This window comes from Melopsittacus undulatus, chromosome Z (genome assembly GCF_012275295.1).
Source record: "Melopsittacus undulatus isolate bMelUnd1 chromosome Z, bMelUnd1.mat.Z, whole genome shotgun sequence".
NCBI classification, from domain to species: domain Eukaryota; kingdom Metazoa; phylum Chordata; class Aves; order Psittaciformes; family Psittaculidae; genus Melopsittacus; species Melopsittacus undulatus.
Genome location: NC_047557.1, coordinates 61,471,118 through 61,488,089, shown reverse-complemented (window position 1 = coordinate 61,488,089; position 16,972 = coordinate 61,471,118). Strand labels below are relative to the sequence as shown.

The 16,972-nt window shown below is 37.3% G+C and overlaps 1 protein-coding gene across 1 annotated transcript in view; it reads left to right on the top strand.

Moving 5' to 3' along the window:
- Positions 1-16,972, top strand: part of BDP1 (BDP1 general transcription factor IIIB subunit) — a 50,497-nt gene that overhangs the window by 22,800 nt on the left and 10,725 nt on the right. The window contains exons 18-34 of the mRNA XM_031043590.2: positions 353-584; positions 1,062-1,225; positions 1,902-2,112; positions 2,609-2,793; positions 3,974-4,172; positions 6,193-6,308; positions 7,002-7,221; positions 7,637-7,818; positions 9,682-10,084; positions 11,687-11,803; positions 12,071-12,107; positions 12,816-12,899; positions 13,523-13,745; positions 14,681-14,838; positions 15,038-15,179; positions 15,754-15,934; positions 16,787-16,847. Of these exons, the coding sequence (XP_030899450.2) occupies positions 353-584; positions 1,062-1,225; positions 1,902-2,112; positions 2,609-2,793; positions 3,974-4,172; positions 6,193-6,308; positions 7,002-7,221; positions 7,637-7,818; positions 9,682-10,084; positions 11,687-11,803; positions 12,071-12,107; positions 12,816-12,899; positions 13,523-13,745; positions 14,681-14,838; positions 15,038-15,179; positions 15,754-15,934; positions 16,787-16,847 (2,915 nt within the window). The remainder of the gene's footprint in view (positions 1-352; positions 585-1,061; positions 1,226-1,901; positions 2,113-2,608; positions 2,794-3,973; positions 4,173-6,192; positions 6,309-7,001; positions 7,222-7,636; positions 7,819-9,681; positions 10,085-11,686; positions 11,804-12,070; positions 12,108-12,815; positions 12,900-13,522; positions 13,746-14,680; positions 14,839-15,037; positions 15,180-15,753; positions 15,935-16,786; positions 16,848-16,972) is intronic.

Genomic DNA, 16,972 nt, shown 5'->3' with positions numbered 1-16,972 from the left:
GATTTTTCTAACCCTTCATTAAATTAGGTCCATCTGCCTCTAGACCAGATAGGAATACAAGAAGAGCCATTATGTCAGAAAAAGGGCTGTCTAGTGTGGTATCCTGTCTCCAATGGGAAAAGCCAAAGAACAGGGCAAAGATAAATTTAAACTTGTCAGGTACTTTTTCAGTCTCTAGCAGATACACTTCTAAATTTATTGTTTCATGAAGTTGATAGAAGTCTGTATTAGATTAAAAAAAAACAACAAAAAAAAACAAAACAAAAAAAAACCCCAAAAAACCCACACTTCTCCAAGACTTCTTTCACTTCAATATATGGTATGTAATTATGGATCTAACATATTTCTCCATATCTAATAGAACAGCTGGTTTGCAACAAGATAGCAAAAAGAGTGTACTGAAACCAGCACCTCTAAAGAGAGTCAGATTGCAAAGACCAAAACCAAATCTAGGAAGAAGTGTTGCAAGACAAAAAGACCTGACAGCTGAAAAAGCTCCTGAAGAGGAGAAAACTGAAGGTGGAGAACTAGAAAAAGGTGTGATACACCATAAGAATGAAAACAGCGATCCATGCCTTGAAAACGTAAGTTTCCTGAGCAGTTGCTTAGGCACACTGTTTTGATAGGTCCTAAGTAGAAGCCGTTAGTATCAAAGATCTGGGTATATACCACACAATTTGTAAGCATAGACGTATCATGCTTTGTTTATCCTTTTAGAATAAACTGAATTGTTATAAAATTCCTTTATGTGATTGCACTTGGGTTCTATTTTACATGGACAAATGGATTATATTTCAGTTGGTTGTATTTGTGATACCAGATCTGAAAAGAGAAGTGCAGAGAAAAGAGCACTCTTGGAAAAGAGACCACTTCAGATAGAAAGTTAATAGGAAAATAACAAATTTTTACTTTTAAAATGTCTGATTGGATGAACAGGAAGCAAGAGACACAAGAGTGTTTTTGTAAGAGATACTAAAATAAACATTTTCATTTCCACTTGCTCATCTAAAAGAGAGGTTGAGCAACTCTTTCAATCTTACAGTGAAACATTCTCCTTTTAGGATGTGACAGCTCATACAGACACTCAGCCAGGCAGTGCAATGTTAGAAGGGGATGTTTCTACAGATTCTGAGATGAACGCAATACAGGAAAAGTCCTCTGAAGCAGAAAGCTGTGAAAAGGGATTGTCAGATACCTTGAAACAGGTTCCAGATTCTAATACAAGGTAAGGTTATTTTTTAAATGGAAAAAAGTGGTTCAAAACCACTGATATCCCTAGGTATTGTCAATTTCAGCATTAAAACAAGTTCTATATCTATAATGAGATGTTTAATCAGTACTAAACTTGAACAAGCAAATCCCCAAGAGCTCAAAAGCACTAAATATGTATGCCCTTAGAGATTAATTTGATCTTTACACTGTGAGCCTGATGTTCAGTTCCTGTAGTTATCTTCTCCATGTTGGTCCTAGCAGTGCATCAGTATGTTTATGTAAAGGGTTTGTTTTTTCATTGAATTGTTCTTTAAAAAACTCCCAAAACAAAACAAAACCCACAAATGTGCTGTAAATCTATTGCTAAGTTTTAAACATGATTCAACAAAGTAATTTTTTAAATGTTTATACTGTCAAATCGTGCATGCAGGTTGTTCTGGCATGACATCTTTTTTTAACCTATCTTTGCTCACCTGTTTGGAAGAGACACAGGTTTTCAATGGCTTTCAAAGTGCTTTTGTTGGATCTTTTTTCACAATATAATTAACTTTAGTGTTCCTTTAAGAAAGGTAACTTTTTTTATACTTGGCTTCTGTATTGAAGAGAAATACATGCAAGTATGTCATTCCTGACTTGGAGAACTGCTGTTGTCCTATGCCTTCAGCTGTTCTTTCTGTTTGTTTTTGTAGGGAGTCTGGTCCTCAGAAGGAAGAGGAGAAACCTGTTGTGTCGTCAGTACTAAAGAATCGATTCCAGAGACCAAAGCCAAATTTAAATATGGCAACTAGTAGAAAGAAAGCATTGGATGTAAATAATACAGGTGTATCACAGGAAGATACCTACATGGAAGGAAGTTTGACACAGTGTGACAGTGAATGTAGCATCCTTCCTGATACAGATGTAAGGCACCTTTTTCTTTTTTCCCCTTTTTTAGTTATGTTTGAACTTTTGGCCTTGTGAAATTAAATACTGATGATTTAAGCAATATAAAGTTAATATTTTTTGAATCAATTTTTTTCAAAAGCTGATTTTTTTCCACATGAAAACTGTACTTTCTACTTGGTTGTGTGTGAGGAGAAAAAGATTACATCCATTCTGTTTCTCTTGTTATGTGTCCAAATGTCTTTCTGACTTAAGATGGCCTTGTAGAGTTGACAGTGAAGAAAGAAAAGTTAATAGAACATGGCAGAGAAGAAATTATATTTTAATCTGTTTTGTTTTAAATAAATTTGTGTTTGTCCTGGAAACACTAGGAAATTATTAGTGAAAAGTTAGAGGGCTTTTTCCAGGGAACACTCAGGGAGTATGTCCTACTGGACTTTGTGGATATCATAATGTCTCCTTTTGGTTTAGTATCGTAACTTTTCCCTGGTTCTTGTGTTTACTTTTTTTTCAGAATGGAGGAAAACAGAAAGTCCTGCAACCATTGGAACTCTTAGGAAAGGAGAAGTTTGGCTCTCAGGAGGTTTCTGAGAGCTCAAGCTGTAAGCCCCCAGAGAAAATTTCAAGATCAGAGGATGGTGAACTCACGTCTCATCTACCCAAAATTAGCCAAGATGACACGTCAGCCACTAATGCAGAGTAAGGGCTTAGCTACTTTTGTTTCTTAAGTTATACAATTAAAGTATTTTAAAAGGAAATTGTGCCAATGGATTGCTAACTGGCATAGAAAATCTAATAAAAATACTGAATGAAATCTTAGTTCTCATAGATTTGACACTAGTGATACTAAAATTCCAGTTACTTCTATGTTAAACATTAAATTAGTGAGCATTCATTTTACAGCTGTTTCATCATCTGAAACATTAAATTCATTTCATGTAAGCAGAGGAACACTAGTTTGGTATGAGAGAAATCATGTGAAAATCATTTTGGCTTTATAGTAGTAGGCAGACAGTAAGTTAATGCCTCTAGTAAGTTAATTAATTCTTAGGAGATATAGGAGACCAGTGCTTTGAAATTGTCGTGGTTTAAGCCCAGCAGGTAATTTAGCACCATGCACCTGCTCGCTTGCTCCGCCCCACTTTCTTCTCCCCTGGCTCCTGGAAGGATGGGGAGGAGAATTGAAAGAATGTGACTCCTATGGACTGAGATAAGAACAGTCCAGTAACTAAGGTATAACACAAAACCACTGCTGCTACCACCAGTAATTATAATGATAAGGGAAATAACAAGGGGGAGAATATAAAATTAAAAGGGGAAGGGAAAACAATAAATGCAAGTGCTGCACAATGCAGTTGCTCACCGCATGTTGATAAATATCCAGCCCAAACTGAGCAGTGGTCTGTCCTTCCCGGTAGCTCCCCCCAGCTCATATTCTGGGCATGAAGTGCTGTGGTATGGAATACCCCTTTGGCTAGTCTGGGTCAGGTGTCCTGTCCCTCCTTCCTCCTGGTTTCCTGTGTCCCTCCTCACTGGCAGAGCATATGATGAAAAGTCCTTGATCAGAGTAAACACTATAGAGCAACAACTAAGACCATTGGTGTGTTACCTGCACTGTTCTCAGACTAAAGTCGAAAACACAGCTCTGCAACAGCTGCTAAGAAGAGGAAAGGTAGCTGCTACAGCTGAACCCAGACAGAAATATATGGTGAAACCAAGTTCTGTGTTTGCAACTTAAACTCAGCAGAACTTTACTTTTACATAGTTTCTTTTAAAAACTCAGTTGTTTTTTATATTTACACATAATGAACCTGTGTTTGTTAATAATGTGCTTTTGAATTAAGTTGTGGATTTTTTTTTCCTGACTTTGCACTGATAGCAAAAATAGCACTGGAGAATGTAAACAAACACCTCTTCAACCTGCCCAGCTAGTACGGCGCAGATTCCAGAGGTACAAGCCAAACTTGGTAAGAGCTGTTGTAAGGAGGGAATTACAAATATCAGAAAAGAAGATGGAGAAAAATCCTGAAGCAGAGCAGTCAGTATTGCAAGAAGACGAGTCTGCCAGTTCTCTCGTCGTAAGTCTTAATAGGTGCTTTGTGTTCAAAAGGATGGTTCTGACTTGCATGTTTTATTTTTATGAAGTTAACATAGAATATCTAAGTTGCATTCCCTGAAGCTGAGATGCTATACTAGATGAAAAAAAATTCCCAAACCCTGGTATGTTGAGGTATTGCAGGTACCTCAACAGACACCTTACTAGGCACTGTGAAAGGCACTGTATTAATCCTTGAAAGCCATCCAATATGATTAAATCAGTGAAATCTACAGCTTATGCTATTAGTGTCTTCTGGTATATGAAGATCTGATTTTGATTGGATTGCATTATAGGAAGAGGAGTATGCCACATTTAACATAAACACTAGAATAAAAATGTATTTTATATTCATAGAATCATAGAATAGTTAGGGTTGGAAAGGACCTATCAAGATCATCAAGTTCCTGCCCCCCTCACACTAAACCATATCACCCAAGGCTCTGTCCAACCTGGCCTTGAACACCACCAGGGATGGAGCACTCACAGCTTCCTTGGGCAACCCATTCCAGTACCTCACTGCTCTACCCTTGTCTATCAGTTCTGTAGCCCCGTCATAGAAGGCCACCAAATTGGTAAGGCAGGATTTCCCCTCAGTGAAGCCATGCTGGCTGTCACCAAGCACCTTGTTGTTGTTCATGTGCCCTAGCATGCCTTGCAGGAGAATCTGCTCCAAGATTTTGCCAGGCAGAGATGAGACTGACTGGTCTGTAGTTCCCTGGGTCATCCATTTTCCCCCTTCTTGACAATGGTGGTTATATTTCCCTTATTCCAGTTGTTGGGAAATTCACCTGACTGCCATGTTTTTTAATGATATTGTAATACAGAAGTATTAGCTTCTTTGTTTATCTTTCTTGTTTGGATGAATCAAATCTGTATTGAGGAATCTAGTATAGAATATCAAGCAAAGGTACAGGATATCAGTTTTCCTGGTGGTTGTTGGGTTTTTTGTTGGTTTTTTTTTTTTATTTTAAGTCTTACTAATTTAGTAAGCTTTGGCTCCACCACAGCAGTCACTGACACTCATCTACTTTACATAGGTAAACTGAATCATTCACCTATACTGTGTACCCACAGACACTTTACTAGGCACTGTAAAAGGTACTGAAATCCTTGAAAGCCATGCCAGTATGATGAAATCTCTGTAACCCTTTTGTGGGTTGCTCATGAATCATGCCAGTGGTGTAGGCATGACTGCATAGACTTGCTTTAGATCTCAAACATAACTAAGCTTTTTAAGAGTGACTCCTTTTTTTTCTTTTTTGAGTGATTACAGCTGTTTTGTTCTTGCACCTGTGTAGACCTAGCTTGGAGTACTTATGTGCCATGATCCCACAGAGGAGTGCAAGTGTACTGCATCTGTAATTTGCCTCTTAGTGCCGCAGTGTCAGCTAACCCCTAGCTGAGGTAGTTGTTTGCAGTTCAGCTTTGGCTATTTTAGACCTGTGGACCATGCATGTACATTTGCTCTGTGCTATGGAAATCTGTAGAAACACAGCAGGTCTGATGCTCTTCGGTACTAACGAAGCTGTCATGAACCTGAAGTGCTGAGGGACGTGTTTGAGTGGCTTATTTGTGGAATTAGTATGGCAAATACAGAAATAAAAGTAATAAAGCCTTATGAATATGAGGTTGTAGTGGCTTGCATGTGTCTGTGCTGTTCTCTGCAGTGTCCAGTTTTAAAAGGTTTTTCCATTTGCCAAAGTGTTTTGTTTCCATAGAGTTGATTGAACACTAAATAGAGCTGTGCTAAACAGAACCCGTAATGCTTGGGTGCATATAGCATTTATGAACCTAATTCTAGGTAGCCCAGGACTAAGACTTCTATTCATGCTTATCTGTAAATTGAAATACATGCTTAGGCAGATTACCCTCATGAATCTTTTTTTGATCCAGATTGGTAAAACAGCTCAGAGGTCTGTAGTTTGTATGTATACAAGTTTGGTTTAATAACTTGCTTGTCTTTTTCTTCATGCTTTTTTTTTCCTAATTGCAAATTAAAGGGTAAAAATGAAGCTGTATTGTGTCAAGCAGATGTATTGAGCAAAGAGGAACAGAAACAGGAAGAGGTACCTCAGGTGCCCTGTATTTCTGAAAGCACATTATGTGAACAAAGCAGGTGAGGCTAGAGTTTAGCAAAACTGCATTTGAAAAGCCTTTAATTGGTGCATGAGATACCTTTGCATATGTCAGTTCTTTTCGTTTCTTGTTAGCTGTCTTTCCCCAGCATTTAATTTTCAATGCCTATAGACAGCTTCTTCCCACGCTTTCAGAGCACACTTCTAGCTGAGCTGAACTACTTGTCATTGTTTATCTGGTACACAGTTGATCTGCATGAGCTCATAGCTCTTTTGGACCATGCTTTTCTTTCATTTAGTTTGTATTTGCATATAAAGCAATTATAAATGAAACACATAGAAATTGTGTAAAATGTGAGTGATGTGTCTTTTGTTGATTCCAGTGTGCTCTTCTATTTTACTGCTGTTCTTGTTAAAATAAGCTCTTAAGCATTTATTAGGCTGCAGATACTTTAATGTTGGTATGGTTAGCAACACAACTTTTTGCTTTATTAAAAATGCCTTGACAAAGAAATCCTTTTATTTATCCGTGCATGTTAATGATAAATGCCCAAAATAAGAAATATGCATTTGAAAAGATAATTGTCTCAATTTTAAACAAGACAGTATATCAGTCTAACCCTTTTGTATAACTGTTGATTAAAACTTAATCAATTCAGAACTGTTTTTGTCCTCTCCCAGCCAAAGTCAAGTGACATAATTTTGGCTTGGTTTATTTGCTTTAAATTTACTAGTGCTGAAAAATCGACTTCCCAAGAAGGCAAGCTGGGTGCTCTGGCATCAGGACAATTCATAAGGAAAACATTTCCAAGAATTAGACCGAACCTAAAAAGAGCTTATAGGGAAAAAGAATCTCCAGTGACACAAACCCCTGCTGCTCCAGTTGCGGAAGAAGCAAATAAAGGAGAAAATCTGCCTGTGGCAGGAGAATCTGAGGAACCTCCTTCTTCAAAAGTGAGAATCCTTTCAGATATTTCTGACTATGCTTTCTAATGATTAGTTCTGCACCCGCTGTTTGTAGGACATCTGAATAAGCTGTTTAAGTGCATAAATTCATTTTGGGCTAGTAAGGATACGTGCTTATTTAATATTTGAACTATGTGTATTTCTGTTACCAAATCTGAAAGATCTCACTTAAAATCTGAAATTTCAGTCATGTTCATGATACATGAGGTTACCTGCATGTCATATTTCTGTTGCTCATTTTCTTCTGAGCTCCTTGAGCTTATGGAAGTTTTTAAGTGAAATTTTGGCTCAGGTTAAAGTCTTGATTATAACTTGCAATGATTTTTTTTTACAGGTGATACATATTGTGCTAATTCTATTTGGTTTTTTGTTTATTTGTGTTTTCTTCCCCCTCAACTCAAAGGATGACATGGAAGTACTGCTGTCTGTGGGGAGTTTGGCCAAGGATGACAATCTAGACATAAATCAGAAAAGAAGGAAGTCAGAAACACTCCGTTCCTCTAAAATGCCACCTAACTGCCACAATAAGGAAGAACAACAGCTATCTGAAGATACAATAGGAAGCATTCAGGATACCTCAGAAAGGTGAAGTTTCTTGTTGGCAAAATACACAAAGTTTTTAAAGAGCTTTTTTTATTTGTCCAGTTATTTTCATTCAGCATTTGCTTTTTGAAGTGTTAGGTTCTGAGCTGTACTAGATACACTGTGAAGGTCACTAGGTGGCATCCTTAGGTAGTACAAGAGTTTTTAACAGACTTCCCAAGGTTTTCCTTTTTAGAAGGTACTTTGCAGGAGAGCGTAGAAGCAAATAATGAAGAGTTTAGCTGCCTGGATTTCTCAGACAGGGTACAGTTCTTAGGGTACAATGCACTAGAAATGTGGACCATTAAAAGAAAGACTGAGCAGTGCCTTTTGCAATCACTTGAATTGCCAAGTGGTAGGTAGAATAACATGAAATGGGCACGCTGTCTAAGATGTATTCTAAGTCTTCACTTTATCTTTCCAGCAGGAAAATTCATGCAACAATGTGCAGTGTCCTAGTTCTTTGGTGGAGAGGATACCTTTTATGTACATGCAATATGAATCAAATAGTGCCATTTAGATGTAATAGTTCTGGATTATGTTATAAGCTACATTTTGTTCAATCTTAACAGATACAGAGCATCTTCAACTCAATTTACTTTTGCTGTTTTCTGAAATTAGCTTCCCGTTTCCATCTGTCTCTGAGCCTCTGTGTAAAATCTCTTCTGTAACTTGCATTGAAATCATATCCCAGAGTCTTTGTGCTAACAGGAAAAGAGGCTTGCCATACAATCCTCGTGGCTCCTGTGGTGGCAGAATTTCACAGAATGGTTGAGGTTGGAAGTGCCCTCCAGACATTACCTGCTTGCACAGGGCCATCTACAGCTGGTTGCCCAATACCCTGCCCAGATGCCTTTTGATTATTGCCAAAGACAGAGACTCCACAGTCTCTCTGGGTAACTGTGCCAGTGCTCAATTACAGTGGAAAAGTATTTTCTGATGTTCAGAAGGATCCTCTGGTGTTTCAGTTTGTGCCCACTGCCTCTGGTCTTGTCACTGGATACCACTAAAAGAGCACAGCTCCATCCTCTCTGCACCCTCCGTTTAGGTTTTTGTACAGCTATTGAAGAGATCCCTCTGAGCCTTCTCCATCTCCAGGCTGAACTATCCCCACTTTCAGTTTTTCATCACAGGAGAGATGCTTCAGGCCCTTCAGCATCTTTATGGCCCTTTGACAGGTCATCTCTAGTATTTCCATGTCTCATACCAGGGAGGCTAGAACTGCTGCTATTTGTTTCCTCTCCACAACAGTTTGCAAAGGAGGATGTTGTTTTGAGGGATGTTTGGAATTGCTTTTGGTACTCCAAGTGGCGATGCCCATAATTTTGAGGAGGGAAACAGCAACTGATGAGGGAAGAGATTCCTGTGTGATAAACCGGAGCAGATAATTAGTTATCTAACAGTTCTAGTTTCTAGACATTAGTCTGATCAACTGAAGTGTGACAGTTTGGGGCTCCTAGTACAGCCTTAGCAAAAGAGAACTGGAAACGTTCCCATGAGATAAAAAGCATTTGACTTACACATCCCTCAAAATGAAAATGAATTCATGCTTTTCTAATAAAAGAATTTTGTATCTTGTAAATTTAATTAAATTTAAATTAAATTTTCAGAGCTTTCCAAAGCTCTGAAACTGCTTATTACAGATTAATAATCAGTATTTTTTGCACACATGAAGAAATTAGGATTTCTGATTAAATGGTATGTGGATGAATTTTTGTCACTTTACATTAGGAAGTAAATAGATTGTATTGTTGGTCACAGTGGTCCCTTTTTACTCATTGAGTTTGGTGTTATTTGTAGTACCCCTTTGTTTGGAATGTGTTGGACTTTGTTGTTTTTTAAACATGCTTTTGTTCTTTACTTTAGAAGGCAGTCCAGGAGGCCATCGAAACAGATAATGCTGCCAAAACATGTCTCTGAGCCAAGAACTGCTGCCTCTTCTTCCTCTGAATGTGAGGCTGATTGCAGGGAGAAGGGGAATCAAAGGCAAGAAGTTAAACTGAGTGTTACTAGAGGCAAAAGTTTGAAAGCTATACATAGAAAGAAATCTGTGAAGGAGCACAAAAGTTCAAAGATAACCTTGGTGACCCTCCGGGCTTCTCAAGAGGAGGAAGAGGAGGAGGAGGAGGAGGCAGCAGATGACTTTGAGCATGATGATGAAGATGAATGCTTTGCACCGGAAGAAGTAAACAAAGCTCCAGTGTTTGTTCCTAAAGGTCTTCGATCTCCAGAACCTATTCCTGTTCAGATAGAGGAAACCATGGAGGAGGTATCATGTAGCTCTGTTCTGCATATGTACTTTTGTTTCAATTGTTTAAAAAGCTTTTATTCTAATACAATCTCATAAAAATTGGGGTTTATCCCAGTTTAGTTCATGTTGTTAACAATGGCACTGAGAGTAGAGAGGTGTTACCTGGCACATGGTTTTGGACAGAATACTCCATCAGTCTGAGGTCCAGTTTTTGAAAGTTATGTGTTTTTATTCTTTGTGGACAGTTTGCAGAGTTGGAAAGTTTAAGCCTAGAGTGCAGGCCCATGTTTTAATTTTGCTGTTAAACTAGAACACAACTCAAGATTGTTAGACTGTAGAAAGACTTGGTATCACATCTACTAAGACCAGTCACTAGAGAGGAATTGGCATATTTCTTGTTATGAGGGAACTATTGAAGTTTGGGACTCTGTGTTCAAGTCTCTTGAAAGGGATTGCATTCAGAGGTTTAGACATTTGTCTACTCTTTTTCCCTATCTTTGCATTTTTTGGCCCTTCTGGCCTGTCTTAGTGATGTTCTTCACAACTTTTTCTTTTTTTTTTCTTTTTACTTTGCTCGAAATCTGTTTATCTGACCTGTTCAGTTCATTCTTCAGGTTTTCATCACTACTTTTCACTCACTCCAGTTCTTTTTGCTTACAAGAGAGAGTCATCTTCGTCTCTTCTCATTGAAATCTTAATTATTTCTTTTTAATTATTTTTTTTATCTTTGTCTAGTGAATTTATCACACTGTTTCCTTCTCCAGGTGAAAGAGTAAAAAAATTTAAAGCTCAGTCAAAACACCAAGGGTGATTCTAGAACAGTAATGGACAGCAAAGTTCCTGCACAGAAGGTTTTGCTGAATCCCTTCATTTCAAAGATGTGGAATATATGTCATGTGTGTTTCCTGATTTAACACATAAGAGCCACGAGTTCTAGTAAGGAAGGAATATGGTTAGATACCTGAGGACTCAGCTGTTGTCAAATTTAAATAGATCAGTGGAAAGCATCTATGAAAAGTGCAAGCCTTTGAAAGCTATTCAGATTGAGCAGTGTTTTTCATAAGAACCTCACTAGAAATACTGCAACCTTTATGCCAAATTTCAGTTCCTTGTGTCTGAAAATACCAAATGTCTAAAGCTCTCAGTGCAAAGACAGTGTTAAAGGAGAAGAACTAAAAAATAAATAGCTAAAGTAATTGGGGGGGTGGGGAGTAGGGAGGTGTGTATTCCCTAATCTGTCTCTGGAAGAAGGCTGAGCTGTTTTCAACTTCCTGAAGACTTAAAAAGCAGAAAACTGTGAAAACTAGCAAAATCCATTTGAAGTAAACAGCCATCATAGAAGATCTCAGCTGCATAACTTAGTTTGGTAGAATAATCAACAACTAAACCCAGTTTTAGGTTATCTGATATTTCCAATTACTTACAGGCAGCACTGTCTCCAGTTCATACAAATGGTGCTGTCTTAAACCAGAAAGTGTGTAGTGTAAGACTTGATTTTTGGGAAGGATCCCACTAAATGTTTAAGATCTATTAATTATATGTGGTTTATAAAAAACTTGTATTTGACAGATTTTCTTTTGGGGCTGAGAACCTGAAATATTTTCAAAATTATTTTTATAGCTGGAAATACCTGTGAATATACCAGATGTGCGGGTGGCTGCTGATGCTGAAAGTCTCTCTTGTGCATCTGTCTATCGAGTGGTACAGAGGGAGGAAAAACTAAGCACATCAATGGCAGTAAGAATGGTTTTTTTGTTGTTGTTTCATAGTACATAGAAAGTGCCTGTGCCTGACTGCCATCTCTGCTTGTAACGGTATAACTTAATAGACTCTTGCCTGTCCTGTAGAGATATAAGGACACAGCTTTGGAAAAACTATGTAAGTGAATGTTGTTAGCCAGGGTAAACTTTGGACAGAATTTACCTGTAATTTAAGTGTGTAACTGAATTAAAATTATGCATTCATCTTATCTAGAACTTTGATACTGTTTTTCTTTTATTTAAGGAAACAACCATGCATGAAAATCCAGAGGTGGACAAAGGTAGATATGAAACAATATTGTTAATATCTTTCCCATTAACTTGTTACCAGTATGTAGTTATTCTTGCTGGAAGTTTTCAGGTTTATATATGTTATTTAAAAAACCTGCTCATGAGATACTAGATATTTTTATGTTTTGGAGAAGATTTAAACTATTTTCTTACTGTTCCCTGTCAAGTAGGGGGACCAAGTGTTGCCAAGTTGTGTTTCCTAGGGTCAGAATTGCCTTTTGTGTATCCCATCTACCTCCTTCCTGTGCTGTGGTAGTTGTCCACAAGTTGCTTACTTGCCACTTGCTTGATGTGTGACTAAGACAAAGATTGGGCAGATTTGTAGCTTTGTCATCACTGTGGTCTCTGACCTTAATAACCTAAATCTGTAAAATAGCATGAAGATTGTGATCTCTGTGATCACAGTCTTCCAGAAGCAAATATTCTTTCCATGTGGGATTTTACAAACTCTTATGGATCTATTGATTTTTAGAATAGCTTTCACATTTTAAATACAGACTCCACTGGAGATTGGGTGTACCTAGTGTCTTACTTGAAGGAGGGGAAGCGTACTTTGTCCTTTCAATTTATTTCAATACAATAGCTATGGAGGATGGAAATGTCTTTTTGAATATGCCCACTTAGTGGTAGGCAAACAGATAAATGGATTTGTGGTTAATGTGCTTTGTGGCTTTTAACATGTATGAACAACTTTGCAGGAATTAATGATGGAAGCACTGAAGCTGCTATGACTTTACTTGCAATGGGTGATCCAATGTTCCAGTTAAAAACAAGTACTGAAGGTATGATCTGATTTATGGGACAAACCCTTGCTTGAACTTTGAGTCCACCTAAGAAGGGACAGAGCAGTGACTGTATAGCTCTTCCATGTGTTGGTGCACAGCAAAGTCAAGAGGCTTTTAGCCCTGCTAAAATGTAATGCATATTGAGACTAGGCAATGCAGCTTGGCTGGAAAAAGTAAGGCACCTTGCTAGAAAAGTGTTTCTGAGACCTGGCTTAGGAAGAACATGTTTGAATTAAGCTGGTCATGTAAACTGGACAAAAGAAAGGAATCAGGCTTCAATGACCATACCTCAGTCATGCTTTCAGGCCTTTAACCTGAAAGATAGCTTATTCTGGCTAACTAGCTAGAATCTGAAATTACCTGAGTTTAGTCTTTTCTTTTTCTGTAGTCTTCTATTTAGAATTGATCTGCTTTCGTTGGTTGAATGCTAGTTTCTGCCTTATTACTGTCAAAAGTGTGTCTTTAGGACTGTATTTACCTGGGATTTGAATTTGCATCTTTGGAGAATGCAGACTTTGTTAAACAAGATTTGATGTTCGGTAACCGAAACAGCTTTATGTATGTGCCAAACCTTAGTCTTTTAAATTATGCTTTTCTATTCTGTTGCTTGTTCTAACCAGAACGAACACATATGTTACCCACTCAAGATGAGTTGGATGTGGCCAGTAGCTCTGCCTGCTCCAGAGACGAGAGAATTTCTAGTCATCATTTGCTTTCTTCGGACACTTCTACCAAGGAATTGGTCCCTTTTGAGGATGAAAGCAACATTAACGTAGAGAATCAGAGAACTGGCACAAGAACAGATGTCAAAGAATATTTTGAGAAAAATGCTACATATACCAGGTTAAATTACTACTTATTTTCTTTAAGGAGAGAAGTCTTCTGACATTGCTTACTTCTGCTAGGTTTATTTTTGTTGAATTGCAAACAGCCTTGCTTTAGCAAAGATTTCTCAGTTTATGTAATTTGGTATGTAATCTGAAAAACCCTTCTTGTTTCTTTCTTACAACTTTCGTGAGGCATTGATATACAACTTTGGGGATCTAAAACTTGGTTCTTTACTCCTGAAGTTGTTTACCATGGTGGGGAGAAAAGAATGTTCAGACTTAGTTAAGTATGGATCACTGTTAATTACCAAGCTCATTTTCCCAACGTACCGCTAATTAGGCCAAGGGAAATTGCTTATGTGTCACTGCTGCTGTGGGATGTTTATCAAAGATTTGGCACAGAGATGGCAAGGAACTGGTTTATCTTCTATCATTATGGGGTTTTTAATGCTTTTGTTTTTTAACTTTGCTCAAGTATTTGTGCATGTTGAATCAGCTTGATGGAACATCTTTTCAGAAAAAAAATCTCTTGGTGATCATGTACTATTTAAAAGACTGTTTAACTTGTTGGTTGCTGTGACAAACTATCAGATTATACTCCTCTGAAAATTATAATCAAAGACAAATTATTTTAAATCCAGTGGTTCTTTTATTATGTTATAAACAGAACTTTCTGACATCTGATTGGTGTTACATTTCTGATCTTTTTGTATTTTTTAAATGTCTCAATTACTTGTTTTTTTTCTGTAGGTAGGGAATATCCTAGTTGGCAATATACCTGACTTTTCCAATTCCCAGATACTCTTCAATTTTTTGCCAAACAGTCTTCTGTCTCCTCTGCACCTGTATTTCAGCTCTTCATTGTCTTATCTACTCCGTCTCTCTTATCTCTTCTCTGCACTGTCAAAAATCAAGAACTGTATTGATGGCGTTTTTCCTTTTTACTTGCAGTGATAGCTCTTTGCCTACAGTGAATAGTGTGAGACTGACAAGAGGTGGGCTCTTAGCGCCTGGGCCAGCCTTTGGAGTATTGACATCCAGTGACAACATAATTCAGAAGTCACTTACTACAAATATACTTGTGGAACAACCAGAGCAAATTCAAAGTGGTAATCCTACTTTTTATTCTGGGGTTAATAATTTTGTAGTGTGTTTATATATACACATCTATCTATATATATATACATTCTAATATACAAAAGCTTATATATAAAAATATAAGTGTATATATGTGCATATATATATATGTATGTATACACACGCACACAAAAAAATACTAACTGGATTTTCATCCTTACTTATCTTAAGAGTCTACAACCCTGACAGGTACTGCAGAAATGCAGAAGGTGGAACTAGAACAGGTCAGACCAGCTACAGATGATTCTTCAATTTTTCATGACCTTGCAACTAAAAGTGTGGAACTTAACAAGCAAGCACACAAAATTGAGAGGTAGGAAGAATCATCAGTGGATATTGGCTTTATTCCTGAAGTTTCTTAAAAATGTGCAGCTGAAGTGAATATATAGCATGTGTCTGTGATGGAAGCTGTGCTTACATATGTTGTGTGTTTATGCATTTAAGTGTGCAGGTTAGACTGTTACTTTAAGGGTTTTCCTTCTTGTCCTACAGATCTTAGAGGCAAAAACATGAACTTCTGTTTGCTGTTTCAGAACTTAGTAATCACTTTGCTGCTTGATTGTCTCCCATGAAACTGCATCTGAAATGTTAAGGATTTGATCAATTTAGAGATGTTAATGAGCTTGTAAGACTTCCTGCTTGGTCATGCTTTTTCTAATAAGATCTGAATTGGTGATGTTAGGGAGGCTTTTTCCTGAAATAGGTTATTTAGACTTGTTTGAGCATTATGTGTTCTCATCAGTAGAATGATCTAGTATTTAAACAAGTGACCTGTTTCTCTGTAACTACTGCATGGGCTTCATATTAAATGCGTAATTGTACAGAATTTAGCCCATGCACAGACCATCTCAAACTGATTTCAAATTAACTAGATACATACCTTACAGAACAGATAAAGACATGAGAGATGCTCATGGAAAATCAGGAGAATTGCGAACTACATCACCAACACCTGAAAAGTCTCACCTTGGACTAGAGGACTGTCCAAATCAGAGTTCTGTGGATGGACTTCCCGAGCAAAATCTTTATCCTTCTGAGAACAGTATGTGCACAATCAACTTTACTCAGGTAAAGAACTCCATTTAATTACAGTCTAGAAGTGTCCAGTTTCTGAAATCCTATGGAGGAAGAGGTTTTCCATGAAAATGTACTCTCCCATTTTAAAGACCTGGTACATTTTGAAGGCAGCTGGTGTATTAAATTTCCTTTTTTTACAAAGGCATAACCAAACTTAATTTTTTTTACAACCTTAATCTTTGCAAGCCTCAGTTATAGCATTTCAGCAGTAAGTGATAAATAAATGCTAGTAAATTTTTGGGGCAATTTTTTAAAGAGTTTTGATGGAAGAAGTTACCTTGGACTTGTATTCATTCAGTGCAACCTGTTAATGTGTCACGGTGATCTTATGGTAGAACAAGGTAAAAGAATGATTTGGTCTTACAGGACTGGCAGAGAGTGTTAGAAGAGGCTACTTGCAGTAGAGTATACCTGTTTTTAGCAAAGGTGTATGCCATAAAAAAAAAGAGATGGATGAGTTGCAGAGCTTGGTGTTTTTCTTTGGCACTCAGTGATTTTTGTAATGGTTGGTGGCATTTGTTTTTTGAGTGCCACTGAGCAATTTATTGTGTGAGTCATCTCTGACAGAGTTGTGCTGTAGGAAGTATAGATTTATTTTGACAAACCATCAATACAGACAATGAGCTGCATATAAATTTTTATATTGCCCAAGTGTCTCTTGTCCTTGTTAGGCTAATATCCTTCAACCTAGCATAGCTAGAAGTAAAAAACTGACAAATGTAATTATGATGATGTCATTAGATATTTTGGCTCTTCAGCATTTGATGTGCTTTGTTTCTTTCCTGTTTTCTAGAGTTATTTCTCAGGTTTATTAACATTTTATTTCAACTGTGTTATTTCTAGAATGAAGCTTGTGCTCAGGATGATCAACAACAATGGATAAGCAGAACAGAAGAGACTTCAGGTATAATGTGCTAATATTCTAAGTTAGCAAAAGCCAACAGTGGTGTATCTTGTGGTTACACAAAGAAGAAAAAAACAAAACCATTCTCATTTACATTATTAAAAAATCTATTTCATTAACAAAAA